Source organism: Pistacia vera, unplaced genomic scaffold (genome assembly GCF_008641045.1).
Source record: "Pistacia vera cultivar Batoury unplaced genomic scaffold, PisVer_v2 Contig150, whole genome shotgun sequence".
NCBI classification, from domain to species: Eukaryota; Viridiplantae; Streptophyta; class Magnoliopsida; order Sapindales; family Anacardiaceae; genus Pistacia; species Pistacia vera.
The window spans coordinates 550013-570175 of record NW_022195577.1 but is presented as its reverse complement, the minus strand read 5'-3'; the positions used below and the strand labels follow the sequence as shown (position 1 = coordinate 570175).

Here is a 20163-nt window from a genome sequence, read left to right as displayed (position 1 = left end):
TATTGAAATATCTTGTAAGAGGGAAGAGGAAAGAGGAAAGAGAGGTAATAAACTAAAGCAGAACACATTTTGTTTTTCTCTCAAACAAACTGCAAATGGATCAAAATCAATGAGCTATGTTGTGAGAGATGTTGCTGTGGTTTTTGGCTTGGCGAAGAAGAAGAAGAAGAGCGAAGGTGTTTTTTTTTTTTTAAAAAGTATGGACGCCCATCCAAACGTAAGGGACGGCCATCCAAAATTTATGGACGGCCGTCCCCAATGTTTTTTTTTTTTTTTTTTCATATTTTGGTTAAGGACGGGCGTCCCTTATTTGCAGACGCCCGTCCAAAATGAAGGGACGGTCGGCCGTCCCTAATTTTTATAAAAAAAAATTATTCCATTTTACTTATGGACGGGCGTCCATTAAATGGAGACGCCCATCCTTGGTATATGGACCCCTGTCCATATAATATGGACGGGCGTCCATGTGAGTGAACGACCGTCCAAATTTGATGGATGGCTGTTCATTAGAAAAAAATTGTTAAAAAAATCAGAGGCGTGTTACACGTAGACCGGTACAATGTTTCGGTGCAAAAATCCCAGTGTCCGTAGCATTATTGATTTTAGAATGTCATATGTTGATGCAAAAAGTCGTACTAACCAGATGTATGTGACTGACAATGCTAGAATCACGTAGGACGTGCACGTGATTTTGATGGATGAATAATATGAGATTTTTAGGATACTATCCTCTTAACATCTTTGATTTTCTGGTGGATTTCGTAAGCAAACATGTAACAATTACTCACCCACGGGTAGCGTAAGTGCGAACCAAGGAGGCTGTAAATGGTTCAACCCATAGTCCTAGGTTTGATTCCCCACTGGATGAAAATGTAGTATTTTGCCCATGATTTACCTTGAGGGTTGCGGCGGTAGTTTGTTGTGGGATAGCTTCCCCTAAGAATTAGTCGAGGAGCATGTAAGTTGTGTTCCAGATTAGCTGTGTTTTATTCATCTTTTTATGTTTTTAATATTGACTTGTTTTTTAATGTCTACTAGGTTTCTAAGAAAGTTGGTAAGAAGTAGCATGCAACTCCATAGAAAGTGCCTAAGAAATCTGAATTTGTGTACAACAAGGTAGATTTTGATATGGAGATTGAGGACATTGACCCGTTGGGTAATGAATTAGCGATCACACTGGTTTAGTTAGAGCCCTAACAAATGAATGATATATTCATAGACACTAGGGTTACCATCTATATGAAATCATTTGATGGGTCAGTCTTGTGAACTTGTCAAATATAAGGACCCACTTGTTGCACCAAATTGTCACCAAACAACTTTGACATGTGAGATCTATCACTACCTTTTGATAAGGTCATTTAATGAGATGATAGTCTTACTGTATTATCTCTGCTCTAGTTTAGACTAATAATGAGGCTATGAACTATTATAGAGTGGCCATCACATGTGATAATAAGGTCTTCACAATTAAGATTTAAAACACATTCTGGATGGTAGTAATTTTTCAAATCGGTATAGACATCTTCGGATTGTACTTGAGTTTGAAAGTAAATTGTATACCATTGATCAGGCTCTGCCTCAAGAGCCTGGTGATGATCACCTAAAAACAGTGAGATGTTTACCAAAAGTGTTTGGATGATACTAACATAAAACTTATTAAGTACATTATGTTAGCATCAATGACACCTGAACTGCAAAAACAGTGTCCCATAATAAAACTCATGATTGGAAAACCAAGTGTCAACAGGCCAACACTTAGCGCGACACCTAACAAGCTTGCCAAGCTGCATAAGCACCACATGTAGTACATGTAGCTGCTTCGCCTAAACCATCCGACAAACTCTAGTTAACCACGGTTGTAATAATCACTAAACACAATCATGACCTGACTCCCTCGATCGCCCAACTTGCGTCAGAGCAGACGACAATCATTCTGCTGACGCTAACTTCCACTAACTATCGCCATTGCGACTCTTATGAATACCAAGTTAAAATAAAATAAAAAAGCGGGTTCGAAGGTCCAGAGGCCAATGGTTAAGGAATTGAGAAATTCAGAGAGAAAAAGTAGGCAGTTAGTTGTAGTCACCACACTGAGAAAACATTTGTAATTCGATGGATGAATAATACGATGTTGAATGCACAATAATAAACATAAAGTACTAAAGAATAAAATAGACTTTTTAAAATGGCTCGGCTGCTTATAATACAAAACCTACGTGAAGTAATAAGCGAACTGCTTTTACAAGGATTTTCCAAGAAGCTCTTTTTGCTACCCCAAAACAAGTTATAATGTGTTTATATAGTGTCAATTACATAGTTGAGTTGAGTTGAGTTGTGGATAAACTCAAATTCGATTAAATGGAAAGTTACGTGATCTTCGACCTTGAATATGAGATCCATATTCCGAGATATTTGCATGCCAACTAGGAATTTATACACTTAGATTTCCTGCAAAACATCGTAAAATAGAAAGGCATATGTTGCCACATGATTGTCAGGGTTTCTCTTTCATCCGCTCATTATCATTTACAATAACCATTAAGAGGAAGATTTTAAAATTAACCATATGTGTCTTTATTTCATTGGACGGTTCTCTCATTATAAAGTTAATATCTAAGGCTAGTAATTCAATAAAACATTATAATGTAAGAAATATCGTTACACATGTGAAATTGATATTCTAACTATTGTGACTACATATTTATGTTAACACCATATTAATTATATGATAATATCATAATTACGTTATTTATCTATAATTAATGTCAAATAAACAATCATGTTAAAGTTGAAATTCTAAAGGTAACATTATGCTTATAATAAAATCTTAATAGATATAGTTACTAGGTTTAGAATATATTTAATTGGATGACATTCAACTTCAAACAACATTAGGTAAAATCTCAATTCAAATTGCAACTCATCAACCTTTTATCAAATTCAATGGATAATTTTTTTTTTTTTTTTATTTAGTTGTATTATTTTGCACACGTGCCTACGTGTTTACCGCTCATATTAAGAAAAGAAATTCACACGTGTCAGTTATCTGCCGGGCCAGACGGGCCCAATTCAGGTGGTGGACCCAGCATTAAAGTCCAAAAGAATAACGTGTAATGTCCGTAAAAGGCAAAACTCAAATCTTGAATAAAACGCCCCGTTTTTGTGCTTTTCCATCCATGTCAATCGTCTATTCGTCTTTTCAGTTTTCGTTCTCTCTCTGTCACAACACAAGCATTTATGATTTGACATCCTTTCACTTCAGCTTCTCAACAGATCTTCTCTTTATCCAGGTCGGCAGAGGACATTTCTGTCATTTCACATTTTTACAATATCTGATCTATTATGCTTTTTTAAATGTAATTCTTTATTTCTTTTCCTTCTTTTAAAGATTTGCCGAATGAACAGTGATTGGAGAAGACAAAAGTTGTGAGGAACGGCTGTTTGGTTGCCGAGAAAATTAGGAGAGAAAGTGAAGGATGGGAGTTATAAGTACAGTGTTAGGTTTTTGCGGCTTTGGCGTCGGCGTTTCTGCGGGACTTGTGATTGGTTACTTCTTTTTTATTTACTTTCAGCCTACTGATGTCAAGGTAACTGAGTTTTCAAATTTTAATTTTGTTTATGAAAAGGTGTGTTTGTTTGTGTAAGTTTTATAGTTCAAAGTTTTGATTTAGTTTCTCTGAGAATTTACAGTTACCGAGCAGACTGTAGTCTGATAATTGAAGTTTAAATGGAGATTTTAGGCTTCTTAGAGAATATATGTTGTGTACTTGTTTTAGTGTTTTATTTGATTATTTGTGGACTTTTTAGTGAATTCATATTCATGGAATCCAAAATTGTGCTGATTGTCTTGTTGATCTGATTCTGTTTTGCGCGGATTAAAGGGTCAAATGTGTTGAAGATGAACCTTGCTGGCTTCAAAAATTTTGGGAAACTTCCCGTGATTTTTCTGAAATTTGTCATAAGCATTCACTCAAAATTTTGGTAGATTCATTTCTGAAATTTACAAGGTTTTCGATTTTGGTAGATTCATTTCTGAATTTTATAAAGTTTATCAAAAACCCTTGTAATTAGGCCAAACCCTTGGGAATGTGAATGAAATTTAAGGAAATGGTTTTGAGGAACATATGAAAGATCACAATGCTAAGAATAATAGACTTCTTCTTCAGGAAGTTGAAGAAGTGAAAGTTTAGTGTTAAAGAGTTTTGACTTATATGGAGGTTAAAGTGCAACCTCTTATAGTTATAGCGTAGGTTGCTCTATCCTGACATTGTTCACTGCCACCTCTTTTTAATGCCTAACTTTTGAGTTGCGAGGTACATGTTTAATAATTTAAAATATGTGTTTTAGCTGGGTGGCATTGAATTGCAGGTCTGGATTTCAGAGATGAGATACAGTAGAGTGACTAGAAACCAGGGATTGTGGCAGTTATCAATATATTTCAGTGAAACAATGAGTCTATATGTTTTGGATGATAAAAGGCATACAAATTTAGATAGAAAGAAATTGGATTGAGTAGTAAATGTTATGATCATATACTGGTGGCATTTTCATCCACATTTGCTGAAGTTTATTTGGTTACCTTTCGCTTGGTCAGAATCCTGAAATTCGCCCATTGGTTGAGCAAGATACAGATTCTTTGCAGCGGATGCTTCCAGAGATACCACTTTGGGTGAAAAACCCAGACTTTGATCGTGTATGTATCAATGCCATGACTTCTTTCTATGTTATGTTATGATTTGGGTGTTGCATTTTGTTTTGACATGCGATTCTGATTTTTTCCTGTGAAGGTTGATTGGCTAAATAAGTTCCTTGAATATATGTGGCCTTATCTTGACAAGGTTTGATTTCTCTTTCTGGCAATGCATGTTCTTATCAGTTTATTGCTTCCTCCTCCTTGTTCTTATTGGGCATGTATGACTCTTTCTTTTCTTCTGATATAGGCCATTTGCAAGACTGCGAAGAATATTGCAACACCCATAATTGAAGAGCAAATTCCTAAATATAAAATTGACTCTGTTGAATTTGAAACACTTACATTAGGGTCTCTACCACCAACTTTTCACGGTTAGTAGACCTGATATACCTTTATAATTTTGTATTTTTTGGAATCCTTTTAGGGGTTTTTTCTTTTTTTGTATCAAGAAAAATGGAAAAAAAAAAAAAAAATGATAACTTCTTATGTAGATGCCTGTGGTTGCTGGATTAGAATTGAAGATTTTTTAAGTGGGTTTATGTCTACATCAATGACAGTTGTGCTGTCACTTGTAAAAGATAGAGTGAAATGTAGAATAATTGCCCTGTATAATGTATATTGAAAAAAGTTATTCTCTTAGAGAAATATAAGATTTGGTTTAATGTTAGTGATGTCAAAGTCCTTATCTAAGAGAAAAATTATTGCTAGTCTTCTCATTACTAGATACCTTTTATGTAGGGAAAGAATGTTATGCACTTATTTCTAGAATAAAGCATAATGAACATTTGGAACTAACTCAAGTAGTTAAACCTAGAGGTTCCTGTTATTACCATTATTTGTTATTTTGGAATAGTTTTCAGTTGAAAGTAGGCAGTTCTCATCTCTTGTTTGGTTTGTTTTGTTTTGGTTATGAATCTATTAGCAAGCGCAAAGGCCTGAAATTTTGATATATGTTAGGAAATCTGTCCCATTTGTTTTCTGATTGTGAATTAGTATAGTGTTCCAAGGATTTTAACGTGCTCTTGGCTGTGTGCATGTGGTGCTTACAGTAGGATATTGTAAACATGGTTGCAGTTTATTCTTTTATGGTTTTTTTTTTTTTGACATGCTTTTGGTTAAGTTGTTACTTCATGCTTTTGTTCCTTTATCTTGATTTATGGATAATGTAATTATGTGGTCATCATTCATTAGAAGCAGCTTGATGTTTTCTGTTCTTTCCATCGACTTTATTTTATCTGCTGAATTAATTTATCAGCTGAATTAATTTATCATGTATAATGTGTTCCAAACTTATGAGCTCATTTTTTTCTTCTTTTGGAAATCTTAAATTTGTGTCAGGTATGAAAGTTTATCTCACTGATGAGAAGGAATTGATTATGGAACCATGCATAAAATGGGCTGGAAATCCTAATGTCACTGTTGCTGTTAAAGCATTTGGGTTGAAGGCAACAGTGCAGGTTTGTATTGTTGTGCTGACTGAAAAAAAAAAAAAAAATGTTTCATGTCCAATAACTTATATTTGATGGAGAGAGAGGGAGAGACATCCTCCTTCTCCCTGTGCTACTTGTTAATACCGTGTGCTCTTTATATTTTCAGGTGGTGGATTTACAAGTTTTTGCTGCACCACGCATCACTCTGAAGCCCTTGGTCCCTACGTTTCCTTGTTTTGCCAAAATCTATGTTTCTCTCATGGAAAAGGTTTGTAATAATGGTTAATATTAAGTTTTGATTGGGTCAAATTATTTATAATCTATGCGAAATTCTTCATCTGACATGACAGTTTTTCTGAAGTATGGGTTCTTTTGAACATTGGAAATGTTCACTCATTTATTTCTTAGGCATATTAGAATTAAGCTAGAGTTACATAATATGCCTATAATGATTGAAGCAAAGGTAGTCTTTAGTTATTTTTCTATCACATCAATTTGCAAATACTGTTGGTTAGTATAGGGGTTTTTGGATGATGTTCAAATGCATCTAGTTCTTGTGCAGAGTATAGGAGTTGTCCAAATGAATTACTTTTATATTTCCTTCTGAATGATTTTACTGTTCAAAATGGTTGTAGGGATGGGGGAATTACCTTGATTCTGCTTTATTAATGTGTAATTTTGCGGGTGTTGGCAGCTGATGGTTAATGGTTACTGCACTTATTTTTCTGCTGATGGTGTCATTTTATGATACTGTTGAAAACCATTACGTAATAGCTTTCTTTTACCGCTCTTTTAAGCTATATATTTAAGAAAGTTGAACAATGCTAAAAATGATTGGATGTCCAGAATGTTTGGGAGTTTCCTTTGGGATTTATTTGTTGTGGTTGCTGTCACATGGAGTCTCATAGAAAGGGATTGGCTGGAATATGATGATACTGGTATATGTTCTTTGGATTGGTACACATTTTCCTAGATATATAAGATCTTAAATACAGCATATTCAATTAGTAGAAATGTGATGAAACAATATTCCTTTATTCCTCTTATGATGAGTTATTCTATCCTCTTGATTATTAATCTTTTAATTTGCAGCCTCATGTTGACTTTGGACTAAAGCTTATAGGGGCTGATCTTATGTCTATACCTGGTGTCTACCGGTTTGTCCAGGTACAAAGCTACAAAGCTTCTTTCATTCTATTCTGTGTTGTGTCTTTATGCATCCAAGTGATTGTTATATGAGGTTTTCTCAATTTTTTTTACCATAATATGGGGTACAGTAGACTGCAAAAGAAAAAAAAAATTGTATATATTTTAATTAAATTGATGCATATTTGTACATTGTGCCTGCTTTGTGGTTCAATCTGACAGTACTTGTAATTACTAGCTGTTTTCTTATGATCTGGAAAAGTTGTGATTTTGCATGGATTTTGGATGACTTGATGACTCGTTTTAGTTGTCACCTTGTCGGAACAGGCATTCTTAAATTTTCTTGTGCAACATATTCATTTGTCAACTTGTATTATTTGGTGGTGTCTTCATCTGTGATGGCAGTTTAATTTTTTGGTCAAGGTCATGCAAAGTTGGCTTATTTTGCTAATTCTTTCTTGAAATATAGCAACTTTCCTTTACACAAATGATTGAAGATTTATTTTATACCGATTATTGGTTCTAAAAGTGTAAGAGTTTTTTTCCCAGGAGCTTATTAAAGATCAGGTGGCCAACATGTATCTGTGGCCCAAAACCCTACAAGTTCCAATCTTGGATCCAGCTAAGTATGTTTCTACTTAAACTCCAGAATTCTCTTAGGACTTATAGCCTCATTCTGGTTATCACTTGTATTTTGGCTGAATAAATTAATTGCTATATGCAGAGCCTACAGGAGACCTGTTGGAATTCTCCATGTGAAGCTTATAAAGGCAATGAATCTGAAGAAGAAAGATCTTATGGGTGCATCAGACCCTTACGTGAAACTAAAGCTCACTGAGGATAAGCTTCCATCAAAGAAATCCACTGTGAAGCACAAGAACTTGAACCCTGAATGGAATGAGGAATATAATTTTGTTGTTAAAGACCCACAGTCTCAGGCTTTAGAGTTCATTGTGTATGATTGGGAGCAGGTATATTATTCCAGATCACTTGTCAAAAGTTGCTCTTGTTTCCATGTTGTGTAAACTTTTTTGTTTTTTTCCTTTCTTAGGTTGGCAAACATGATAAAATGGGTATGAATGTCGTTCCTCTGAAAGAACTTACTCCTGAAGAGCCAAAGGTTATGACTCTTGATCTTCTCAAAAACATGAACTTAAATGATGCTCAAAATGAGAAGTCACGTGGACAGCTTGTAGCGGAATTGACATATAAACCATTTAAAGAGGAGGAAATGCCAACAAGTTTTGAAGAATCACATACAGTGCAAAAGGCTCCTGATAATACTCCTCCTGGCGGAGGTTTGCTTGTAGTTATAGTCCATGAAGCTCAAGATGTTGAAGGAAAGCATCACACTAATCCATATGTACGACTTCTTTTTAGAGGGGAGGAGAGAAAAACTAAGGTATTAGCACTCAATTTTTTAATTTTAAGATTCGTTTTGATCTTCATCAGTTGTCTTCCTGCAAAAAATTGAAGTTTTTTGTGTTTTTTTTCCTCAAAATTGAGTCAGAAAAGCTCTGGTTATAGTCCAACTCAGCCATATTTACTGCCTNTTCTTTTTAGAGGGGAGGAGAGAAAAACTAAGGTATTAGCATTCAATTTTTTAATTTTAAGATTCGTTTTGATTTTCATCAGTTGTCTTCCTGCAAAAAAATGAAGTTTTTTGTGTTTTTTTTTTTTTTTCTCAAAATTAAGTCAGAAAAGCTCTGGTTATAGTCCAACTCAGCCATATTTGCTGCAGCATTTTCCCCCCTTTTTAATAAGTCGTATGGTACCCTTTCAAAGAGAGTTTGTCAATTCCTTACTACATTTTGTGTACTTTTCCCATGAATCTTTTTCTGTTACATTACTAGGATTTTAAAACAATCTTGATAGAATGAGAAATGTGTTAAAAGGAACAAAAAAGAGAACATAGAACGAGCGTTATACCCCAAAAGCAACATAACTACCAAAGTATTATTTAAGTGATGAGCAGTAGAAGCTTCTTCTTGAGAAAACAAATCTTATCTGGTTAATGCAGCGAGATTATTAAATACTAAATAGCTTGGCAGCTTTTATGGAATCTTATTTTTTGTGCTTTCACCTATGGTTGATGGTATGTTTAATGGATGATTATGGTCTTTTTACGGATACAGCATATAAAGAAGAACAGAGATCCAAGATGGGAAGAAGAGTTCACATTCATGCTAGAGGAGCCTCCTACTAATGATAGACTACATGTGGAAGTTGTCAGCACCTCATCGAGGATTGGACTCCTTCATCCAAAGGTATTGATTTCAATTCCTTTTCATCTTGTGTGCAAAATGAAGCATATGATTGGAGTACTGTTGAAAGAAGAAGATTTTCCCGTTGGGTTGTTGATTGAATACCTTTAAAGTGCCCTCATTACACCCCGTCTTATCTATCTATGGTATTCAAGTTTGTTTCATATGGCCCTGACCATATAAAAGAGCGAAAAAAATCTGGTGGAATCTAAACAATTTGTCAAGTCGTATTCTTACATTTCTTAGGCATGATATAGTCAGTGATTGGTATTGTAATTTTATGTTTGAGAAAGTTTAGAAATTTACTTGATGGATGCACATAGTAAATTCGGTAATTTAACATGTTTGTTTACTCTCACTGTGCTTTCTGCATGGTTTTTTCTTTTTTTCTTATTTAAAATTCTTTTATGACCCTGTAATCTCTTTAATCTACGTGACAAACAATTTCGAGACTGGAACTCCCCCTAAACCTTCAAAAATTTTGAAGGGTTGGGCAGAAGTTTGAAAATAATGAGACAGGAACTACAATTATATGGTTAAAAACTGCTTGTTTAGTCTTTAGTGCAGAGTGTTTTTGTCTCGTCCTTTAGGTGTGATGATAACCATATATTTTTATGTAACCAGGAAACTCTGGGTTATGTGGACATCAATCTTTCAGATGCTGTTAGCAACAAACGAATCAATGAGAAGTACCATCTTATTGACTCGAGGAATGGGCGAATCCAGATCGAGATGCAATGGAGAACAGCTTCATAAGCTTGTCATAGAAGGATCATCAATTGGCTACTGCCAGGAAAGACCATTTTGTTTGTTTATTTTGTACATGGTGTTGTGATTATAATACTAATCACATAGAATCCCCTGGTTGATTTTAAGCTTTGTTCTACTTTGCATTTCTTTTTTCGCTTTGGTTTGCTCATAGTTAAGCAAGCAAGGACTTGGTTTTTGTGATTATAGTTAAGCAAGCAAGGACCCGGTGCCCCTCGGATTAAAATCCCAATGGTTCCTTCTTCTTAATTATTTTTTCGTGAATTTCTTCCTTTTTAAAAATAAAATTTGATATTTATTCATATATAATTATATTTGTAGCCCATCTCTTTGTGTTTTATCCCATGAAGAAAAAGTGACAAATAGATGTCAACATAAAAGTGATTTATTTATGATTATTGATGGGCGTTTTACAGTTAATTACTAAAATAAAGATTTATGCAGAATTTGGGTGAAAAGAAAAGAAAAGAAAAGAAATTATAAATTAATCTTCCCTCTGGCAAAGGAGGATCAAACATGAATTTTCAAGGTGGAATCTCCTCGATGGTAAAAGAGTAATATTATGATTTATCATGGTTTTTCGAATTTGAATCTCACGGTCTTTAATAAAGGGAGTTTGGATCTCCATGACCTTTGATAGGGGTAGATCTGACAAAACGGGTTTGGACCTGTAGGTTGATCCTAAACCCGGGTAAAAAATATAGGGTGTGGATCTTTATTATTGGACTCGTTTTTTTTCGACCTATACCCGGTCGGAGCCGTTTTGGCAACCGGCCAAACGGGTACACCCGCGGGTGCCTGCAGGTAACCATTTAAAAAAAAAAAAAAAAAAACCCTTTCGCCTTTTCGTTTTGCCCCAAATCGCAAAATCCCTAACCTAACTCAAACTCACTTTCTCATCAACCTTCTCCCAAACTCATCGTCATCAAAATCCTTAACTCCACCATCATCGCTTCTCCTGTCTCTGCTTCTCATCAGCCACGTTTGTAGTCTCCACTGTTGGCGCAGCAAAGTATGTGCATCACTATCGCCGATTTGATCTAATCTCCTTCGTCTTCACTCTTCACTCTTCAGCAGCTCCAATTAGTCGATTCTCCGGCGTCTTCAGCTTCTCCTCGGCTACAATCTAGTAACATTGAAGGCTGCTCTTCTTGCTTTATTCTTATTGTTCTGTAGATAACAGATGTCAATCATGTGTATTCCTTTGGAAACCACTAAAACGTGAATAAAACTAAATCTAGAAGTTTTTCTAATTTGTCTTGTCTCCATTTATTGTACTTAGTAAATACTTTCTAGCTTGTGCCGCTGTTGCTTTTCTTGTGTAATTTTTTTCTTTTTTTAGATTTTTTTATGTGGGTTCATTTGGTTGATGAGGAACGAGAGGACAATCGGTAAAGTTTTTTACCTTTTTCTTTGTTAGGTTTTGGGTTACTGTTTGGTTGGTGAGAAAACTTGGGAGAAAATAATGTAAGAGACTTTTTCTTTTTTTTTTTTTTTAATTGGGCTAGTTTGTGTGTATGGTTTTGATTCGTGGTTGGCAACTTAGAAAACTAGGGAAAATGATTCTAAATTGTGGGGAAAAAGAAAAGAGATCATATTGATTTATCTAAATTTTGCGTTAGCCGAGTTCATCAAAATTAATTATTTAAAATTTCAGTTATTTTCTTTTATGTTAAAGGATTCAATTTACATCTAAAATTGGGGATTAGAGATTTTTATTTGGTTTAATCCGATTCTCTTTATTCGTTCTGATGATAATTTGAATGATTATAGAAATTTGGATATGTTTTTTCTCAACTAAAACTGTATTGGATATAAGAGTATTTTTGTTTGGACTTGAGAAAGACAAATTTTGCTCAAGAATCAAGATTTTATGAAGATTTGGGGGTGTAACTGCAAAAATCTAAAACTAGAGTGAATAGTACAGGCACCCGCGGGTCCCCCCGTACCCGCATAGGGTAGGGTGTGGGTCCAAAATATTGGACCCATTTAAATCGACCTATTTTAGGTCCGTACCCATGAGACACGCACTCGTTTAGACCCTAGCCGTACCCGGCCTGCTCGCCCGTTTTGCCAGGTCTAAATAGGAGTGATCATTAGAGTTTTTATTCGATCGATAGTTCTAGGGTTTTCAAACTGAAACTCTTATTTGATCGATAGTTTTAGGATTTTAGAGATTAATTGAGGCGCATAAATCTAGACACCTCAACCATGAAAAAAACAATTATAAATAAAAAAACAATTGATCTTTGACATAATCTCTGACTTTGACCCTCGATGACTATAGCCAACGACTACCTGCCACGTACCGATCTCAATCATCAAATTGGCACTCGATTGCATGTAAGAATAACTCATCTTGTTCACCTAATCCATTTCTAATGGTCCCTCTTCAATGGTCATTTATCTTCTTCTTCAAAACCAAAGCTCGCTCTCTTAACTGTCACAGTTACTTATACCGTGAGCTGACATGGCGTTACCGGTGGTTGATACAGAGTACCTGAAGGAGATCGACAAGGCTCGCCGCGATCTTCGCGCTTTAATCGCCTACAAGAACTGCGCTCCTATCATGCTCCGCTTAGCGTACACACTCTCCCTATAGCTTCCTGTTTGTTTCCCGAGTAAACGAGAGAAAGTTTAAAGGAAACTAGTTAGTTGTGATAATTCTTTATTTATTTTTTTTTTTTTTAAGGTGGCATGACGCGGGAACGTATGACGTGAACACGAAGACCGGTGGACCAAATGGCTCAATCAGGAACCAAGAGGAGTACTCTCATGGCGCCAATAATGGCTTGAAAATTGCTCTTGATTTCTGCGGTGAGCTTTATTGTATAACTGCTAAATATTTTTGCTGATAAATGTACATATGTGAATTGATTAGNCCTTCTCCCAAACTCATCGTCATCAAAATCCTTAACTCCACCGTCATCGCTTCTCCTGTCTCTGCTTCTCATTAGCCACATTTGCAATCTCCACTATCGGCGCAGCAAGGTATGTGTATCACTGTCGCCGATTTGATCTCATCTCCTTCGTCTTCACTCTTCACTCTTCAACAGCTCCAATTTTTGGAGTCGATTCTCTGGCATCGTCAGCTTCTCCTAGGCTACAATCTAGTAACATTGAAGGTTGCTCTTCTTGCTTTATTCTAATTGTTCTGCAGATAACAGATGTCAATCATGTGTATTCCTTTGGAAACTAGAATCAAACTAAATCTAGAAAGTTTTTCTAATTTGTCTTGTCTCCATTTATTGTACTTAGTAAATACTTTCTAGCTTGTCCTGCTGCTGCTTTTCTTGTGTAAATTTTTTCTTTTTTTTAGATTTTTTTATGTGGGTTTATTTGGTTGATGAGGAATAAGAAGATAATCGGTAAATTTTTTTACCTTTTTCTTTGTTAGGTTCTGGGTTACTGTTTGGTTGGTGAGAAAACTTGGGAGAAAATAATGTAAGGGACATTTTTATTTTTTATTTTTTTTGTAATTGGGCTAGTTTGTATGTATGGTTTTGATTCGTGATTGGCACTTTGGCAGCTTAGAAAACTAGGGAAAATGATTCTAAATTGTGGGGAAAAAGAAAAGAGATCATATTGATTTATCTAAATCTTGCGTTAGCCGAGTTCATCAAAATTAATTATTTAAAATTTCAGTTATTTTCTTTAATGTTAAAGGATTCAATTTACATCTAAAATTGGGGATTAGAGATTTTTATTTGGTTTAATATGATTCTCTTTATTCGTTCTTATGATAACTTGAATGATTATAAAAATTTGGATATGTTTTTTCTGAACTAAAACTGTATTAGGTATAAGAGTATTTTTGTTTGGACTTGAGAAGGACAAATTTTGCTCAAGAATCAAGATTTTAGGAAGATTTGGGGGTGTAATTGCAAAAATCTAAAACTGGAGTGAACAGTATGGGTACCCGCAAGTCCACCCGTACCTGCATAGGATAGGGTGTGGATCCAAAATATTGAACCCATTTAAATCGATCTGTTTTGGGTTCGTGCCCGTGAGACCCGCACTCATTTAGACCCAACCCGTACTCGGCCTGCTCGCTCGTTTTGCCAGGTCTAAATAAGAGTGATTATTAGAGTTTTTGTTCGATCGATAATTCTAGGGTCTTCAAACTGAAGCTCTTATTTGATCGGTAGTTTTAGGATCTTAGAGATTAATTGAGACGCACAAATTAGTCTAGACACCTCAACCATAAAAAAAACAATTATAAATAAAAAAACAATTGATCTTTGACATAATCTCTGACTTTGACCCTTGATGACTATAGCCAACGACTATCTGCCACGTACCGATCTCAATCATCAAATTGGTACTCGATTGCATGTAAGAATAACTCATCTTGTTCACCTAATCCATTTCTAATGGTCCCTCTTCAATGGTCATTTATTTTCTTCTTCAAAACCAAAGCTCGCTCTCTTAACTGTCACAGTTACTTATACCGTGAGCTGACATGGCGTTACCGGTGGTTGATACAGAGTACCTGAAGGAGATCGACAAGGCTCGCCGCGATCTTCGCGCTTTAATCGCCTACAAGAACTGCGCTCCTATCATGCTCCGCTTAGCGTACACACTCTCCCTATAGCTTCCTGTTTGTTTCCCGAGTAAACGAGAGAAAGTTTAAAGGAAACTAGTTAGTTGTGATAATTCTTTATTTATTTTTTTTTTTTTAAGGTGGCATGACGCGGGAACGTATGACGTGAACACGAAGACCGGTGGACCAAATGGCTCAATCAGGAACCAAGAGGAGTACTCTCATGGCGCCAATAATGGCTTGAAAATTGCTCTTGATTTCTGCGGTGAGCTTTATTGTATAACTGCTAAATATTTTTGCTGATAAATGTACATATGTGAATTGATTAGTCCGTTAAGACCTTATTCTAATTGTAAGAGTTAAAATTGTGGCGTGTTAGTGTGTACTAGGCAAGATAAGCCTGAACTTCATGTGATTGTGTGGCTTCATAAAGTTTGAGCTTTCAGAGTTTGGATGGTGAGGTGCGTGTTGCAGTTTATTGAGGATCAAGGCTATTTAATATAACGGTTTCTATCTTTGTCGAAGTAGGTGTATTTCAATCACGTGCTCAAGTTTTATTAGTAGGCACTGGTTTAGTGGCTTTGTAGGTGGTCTCTATTTATGGGATTGACTTGAGTTGCAAAGGAGGTTTTGTGCTTTATTTTAAAAGCATTAAGTTCACCATTACCATTGAACTTGATTAAGAAGAGCTATAAACAGTTTTGTGTGTGCTAACTTTTTGATATTTAGAAATAAAAGCACTAGGTTATAAGAAAGGTTTCCTTATTTTTTATTGATAAGTGTTGGAAACATACTCTATTAAAGAGAAATTTATAAATTTAATGATGTTTTACATATGCCCTCCTGCAGACAGTTTATTGCATATGATACTATGTGTTGAAGAATGTTTTTGTTTGATATCAATTATGTCAGTGAACTTTGTGAATTAGGAATACTCTCCTTCCCTTTCCAGGAGTAAGATTTCTATAAGAAAATGCCCAATTCATTCTATGCTCTGGATCATGTATTGTAGCATTCTTTAAATCTATACTATGGTACTAAAAGATTACTTTCATTTATAATTTTGCTCAAATAATTGGTTTAATTGACAGTATAACATTGTTTAATTCATGTGTATGATTTGGGTATGATATTTATTAAGTTAATTATATGTGAGAACCCTAACACAATTCATTGTGCATACGTGTTGGTATAATGGTGCTTTTCTTTCATTTTCCAGAGGAAGTCAAGGCTAAACATCCGAAGATAACGTATGCAGACCTATACCAGGTGAGTATTGAATCAAAGTGGTTGTTTGGAAATTATTTGAATATTTGTTTTTTCATGGTTATATTTATTTCCACGGAATTTTTCTCAATGTTTTGGTTTGGGCTATGGGAAGACGAATAGTTTCCGGCTTACTGTTAGAAGAGGGATGCTTATCTTAACACAAACTGCTGTGAATAGTTATTCCATGTATGAAGAATATAAAAGAAGTACGTTTATGTATTAGAGTATTCCTAGGGGTCCATCCTTGTATATATATCCTGTGTATTGGTGGCATCTCTTTGATTGCTGTTAATATATTCTACTTAATATATCCTGCGCACGTTGGTGACACCTTGTATGGACTCGATTGCTATGGCCAGTTTTTATAATGTGTTCTAGCCAATCTTTGCAAGCATTCTATTTTAGTTGTGAAGATACAAGGATTGGTTTGCATCATTTCATTACAGTGCAGTGTAGCTTTATTACTGTTTACTATAGATTTGATATTAAGGCCTGGACCAATATTGAAAGCTGAAGGGATATTCTGAGGCATGTTGGGAATAATATAGTATGATATAGTTTAACAAATCAGTGTAACTCTGGGGGAATCTCTGAATATGCTGCTGACCGGTTAATGCCAAATGTATTTTTAGAAGGACTTTTCTTTTCCATTTTCTATTTCCTATACAGTTCATGCTTAGTTAATATTAGAGTGAATCTCCATCACCTTCATTCAGAGTTCATTTTTCTTTGTTTGGTCACTAAGCTTAATGGCTACGGTGTATTCATGTCTCACAATTTTCAAGAATAAATTTGAGTTATGCAAAATCGAAACTTTTTTTTGATGATTAATTTTTTTATTTTAGCTTGCGGGTGTTGTGGCGGTTGAGGTTACTGGGGGGCCCACCATTGACTTTGTCCCTGGTAGAAAGGTACAATATTGTAGCTTCTTGATTACATAGTTGGTTTCATAAATTGCTCTTAATTAATTACATGTCCATTTTTCTTTAGGATTCAAAAGTTTCTCCAAAGGAAGGGCGTCTTCCAGATGCCAAAAAAGGTACCTTTATCTATTCAGTTAATGATAACTTTGTAAAATCATGAAGCTGTTTATGATGACAGTTTTTGATAATTTGGTTTTTTGATGCTACATCATGCATGACTTGTAACCTCCAGGCAATGGTCACCAGGAAGTTTATTTGTGAATATTTAAAAAAATTTGACTTGATTATCGGTTCTGTTATCTAATTATGTTACGCTTTGATTACCCCAAGTTAACAGAGAAGAATGAACTGAGAGCATTTGGAATCTTATGTTCTTCATTTCAGTTTATAATGTTCATGTGATCTCTTTTATTTATTTTGGGGTTCCCTTTCTTGCATCTTAATGGTGTGTTCTTTAGTAATGCTTTTTTGCCATGGTCGTTTAAGATTGGCCGTGATGGAACATAATAAATTTCATAAAGCAGAATACCTCTAGATGGCACAGAGCTTGGGCTTACCCATTTTGAGGAAGATCTATTAGTGCGAAAAAATATTTCCATGGTAGAGTAGGTCCAATAGCTGCTCTATTTGAAATCTCATCTGCCTAAGCATTCAGATCACTGTAGTTTTTATTTTAGAGCTGAGAAATATTCAAGTTACTGTGCACATTATCAGTTGAATAGCTCATATATGACATTGCTTGGGTGGTAAATTCAACTTATCTTCTTATTTGGATGGTAGGCCCACCTCATCTAAGGGACATCTTCTACCGGATGGGTCTGTCTGACAAGGATATAGTAGCACTTTCAGGGGCCCATACTCTGGTAACTCAACATTCCTCTACCTATACCTAATATTTTGCATACTGGATAGATGAGTTAAATGTATTGATTCACTATTGTGGTGTAGGGACGAGCTCATCCAGAAAGATCAGGTTTTGATGGCCCTTGGACCAGGGAACCTCTGAAGTTTGATAACTCATACTTTGTGTAAGGCTTAAACCCTACTCAGCAAAATATTCTTTTTTATCTTCTTCATGGGAGTTATGTGGTGTTTATTTCAATCAATTGTTCACAATTGTTGTTGATTTTAGGGAACTACTGAATGGGGAATCAGAAGGGTTATTACAACTTCCATCTGACAAAGCTTTAGTTGAAGACCCTGAGTTCCGTCGCTATGTTGAGTTGTATACAAAGGTATTATACACTTCTCTTGACTAAATGACCCCATGTCAACTGGGCTTAATGCTGTAATGAAATATTATCGATTTTAGCAGACAATCACCTTTGTTGATGTTTCCTTATGTGCTAAATATGCAATGTCAATGCCTGAGTATTTAATATAGTTTTCTTATTACGGTGACAACCCATAGAACTGAATTAGCTTTTACATACTATTTGACAAAGCACACCTATGAACCTGTAGAGGTTGCAGAATCTGAGCCAGCCACCCACATGCTGACCCAATTATCAAATGAATCATCTAACCTGAGTCTAACCTCTCTTATGAATAGATTAGGTTTTGGATTAAGACTTGGATTTTTGGCCAACCTGAAACCTGGTCGATGATGTTACATATATTTCTGATTAATGTTTATCATGTTCATACTTTTAAATATTTGCTTGGTGACTAGTTGGGTATTGGATCAAACCTAACTTATTCCCAATACTATGCAGCAGCAACTAGGACCCCTTAAGGTTGGTATGACCACCTTGGAAGTTGGAAATAGGATATTGTGTCTGAATAAAGTTGTTTCCTGTCAAATTCCTAACTGTTACCCAACTCCTGAGGACCAGACTGTTGGAGTTGAATAAATTAGTTAGGTTTAGGATCAGAAGTTCATAGCTGGTTTGATTGAACTTGATGAGTTGACTTCTGTCATTATGTGATTCTTTTATACCAAGTTTCTCCTAATTAGCTTTCCCCCAAAGTAACGTCTTTTTGCCTCCCTAGATAATTATAGTCATAATTTGTTATTTGATCTTGTCCCAGCTTCTTTCTTCAAGTTATCCAATTTCGCAAGTATGATGATTTCCTACTTATTCTTCCCAATTTGTGGCCCATGGCAGGATGAGGATGCATTCTTCAAAGACTATGCAGCATCGCATAAGAAACTTTCGGAACTAGGGTTATCTCCAAGTTCCTCAAAAATAATTCAAAAAGACGGTAGCATATTGGCTCAAAGCGCAGTCGGAGTTGCAGTCGCTGCTGCAGTGGTGATACTAAGCTACGTTTACGAAGTTCGTAAAAGGATGAAGTGAACAAGATAGATTACTATTAAAATATTGAAATATGAAATGTACCATGTACTATCCCTTTATTGATCTCTACAATGTAGCCTGTATTCCCCCGGCCGAGTGCTGTGTAGTTCTTATATACTCATAACAATTCCTATAAGACTTGTGGGAGACATAAAATAAGCACTTTTCCTATACCCTTTTATTGGATTTGTCTATTATAGATGGTTTCCTGTTGAATTCACAAAATATTTGAGGGCTTATATCATGTATATTAGGGAGAGAAAAATATGTGAATATGAAGTAGGTAGATATTGTTTTTGCGTAAGTGAAATGGTTATTTAGCATATAAGTGATGCTACTAAAAACTTAAAATAATTAATTGAAGGAAAACTTTATCCTTAAGTGGGTCACTGAAACTGACACACCGCTAAATTGAAGAGTCCCACATGGAACGCCAGCCAAAGGGTAGGCTCACTCATCCATCTAATAGAATTTATATATATATATATATTGTTAAGAATGGTATTTGGGGTTGGCGGAGGGGGAGGGGGAGGGGGAGGGGGGAAAAGCATAAGATCCTAGGGATTAGAAGAATACCGAAGCAGATGACAGTCCACGTGGTAGATGTGCGGCTGTCACCAAAAAACACATTGATTCTCATATTGCCAATCCTGATCCAAACCCTTAACCAATCACGTAAATGAGAAGAAAATGTAAGTGTTTTATTCTGTTTTGTGGGCATCATGTGGGTTGTGTTGGGTGTTTAATTGTTTGTAGGGACACAACACAAAACACAAACAACCTAACAACCTAACTGGGTTGTCGTATTGGATGCAACACCACAT

At 35.5% G+C, this 20163-nt stretch overlaps 2 protein-coding genes across 3 annotated transcripts; both read left to right on the top strand.

Annotated features, from left to right (window-relative positions):
• Nucleotides 1–3368: 3368 nt before the first annotated feature.
• LOC116124158 (synaptotagmin-1) lies at nucleotides 3369–10613 on the top strand. The gene is made up of 12 exons (XM_031409873.1): nucleotides 3369–3590; nucleotides 4598–4696; nucleotides 4791–4841; nucleotides 4944–5067; nucleotides 6035–6153; nucleotides 6293–6394; nucleotides 7219–7293; nucleotides 7822–7898; nucleotides 7997–8243; nucleotides 8324–8674; nucleotides 9408–9539; nucleotides 10161–10613. The coding sequence occupies exons 1-12, from the start codon at nucleotides 3480–3482 to the stop codon at nucleotides 10290–10292; spliced, it is 1620 nt and encodes a 539-aa protein (XP_031265733.1). The 5' UTR covers nucleotides 3369–3479; the 3' UTR covers nucleotides 10293–10613.
• Nucleotides 10614–12694: 2081 nt separating this feature from the next.
• On the top strand, nucleotides 12695–19530 carry LOC116124157 (L-ascorbate peroxidase 3). Of its 2 annotated transcripts, none has more exons than XM_031409872.1 (9): nucleotides 12695–12887; nucleotides 12997–13121; nucleotides 16067–16116; nucleotides 16962–17027; nucleotides 17107–17155; nucleotides 17820–17902; nucleotides 17988–18067; nucleotides 18172–18274; nucleotides 19148–19530. In XM_031409872.1, exons 1-9 carry the CDS (start codon nucleotides 12775–12777, stop codon nucleotides 19337–19339), a joined length of 861 nt encoding a protein of 286 aa, XP_031265732.1. In that variant the 5' UTR covers nucleotides 12695–12774; the 3' UTR covers nucleotides 19340–19530. The 2 variants fall into 2 exon arrangements, with proteins under 2 accessions (XP_031265732.1, XP_031265731.1); XM_031409871.1 differs by lacking the exons at nucleotides 12695–12887; nucleotides 12997–13121 and adding exons at nucleotides 14711–14879; nucleotides 14988–15112.
• The last annotated feature ends 633 nt before the right edge of the window (nucleotides 19531–20163 follow it).

What these genes read in the sequence shown, in the direction of transcription:
- LOC116124158 (XM_031409873.1), top strand. Translation starts at nt 3,480, where the DNA reads ATGGGAGTTATAAGTACAGTGTTAGGTTTTTGCGGCTTTGGCGTCGGC. An exon ending in TTCAGCCTACTGATGTCAAG is followed by an intron (nt 3,591 to 4,597) that starts GTAACTGAGTTT and finishes TCGCTTGGTCAG; the next exon opens with AATCCTGAAATTCGCCCATT. An exon ending in CCAATCTTGGATCCAGCTAA is followed by an intron (nt 7,899 to 7,996) that starts GTATGTTTCTAC and finishes TGCTATATGCAG; the next exon opens with AGCCTACAGGAGACCTGTTG.
- LOC116124157 (XM_031409872.1), top strand. Translation starts at nt 12,775, where the DNA reads ATGGCGTTACCGGTGGTTGATACAGAGTACCTGAAGGAGATCGACAAG. An exon ending in CCTATCATGCTCCGCTTAGC is followed by an intron (nt 12,888 to 12,996) that starts GTACACACTCTC and finishes TTTTTTTTTAAG; the next exon opens with GTGGCATGACGCGGGAACGT. An exon ending in TCTTCCAGATGCCAAAAAAG is followed by an intron (nt 17,156 to 17,819) that starts GTACCTTTATCT and finishes TTTGGATGGTAG; the next exon opens with GCCCACCTCATCTAAGGGAC.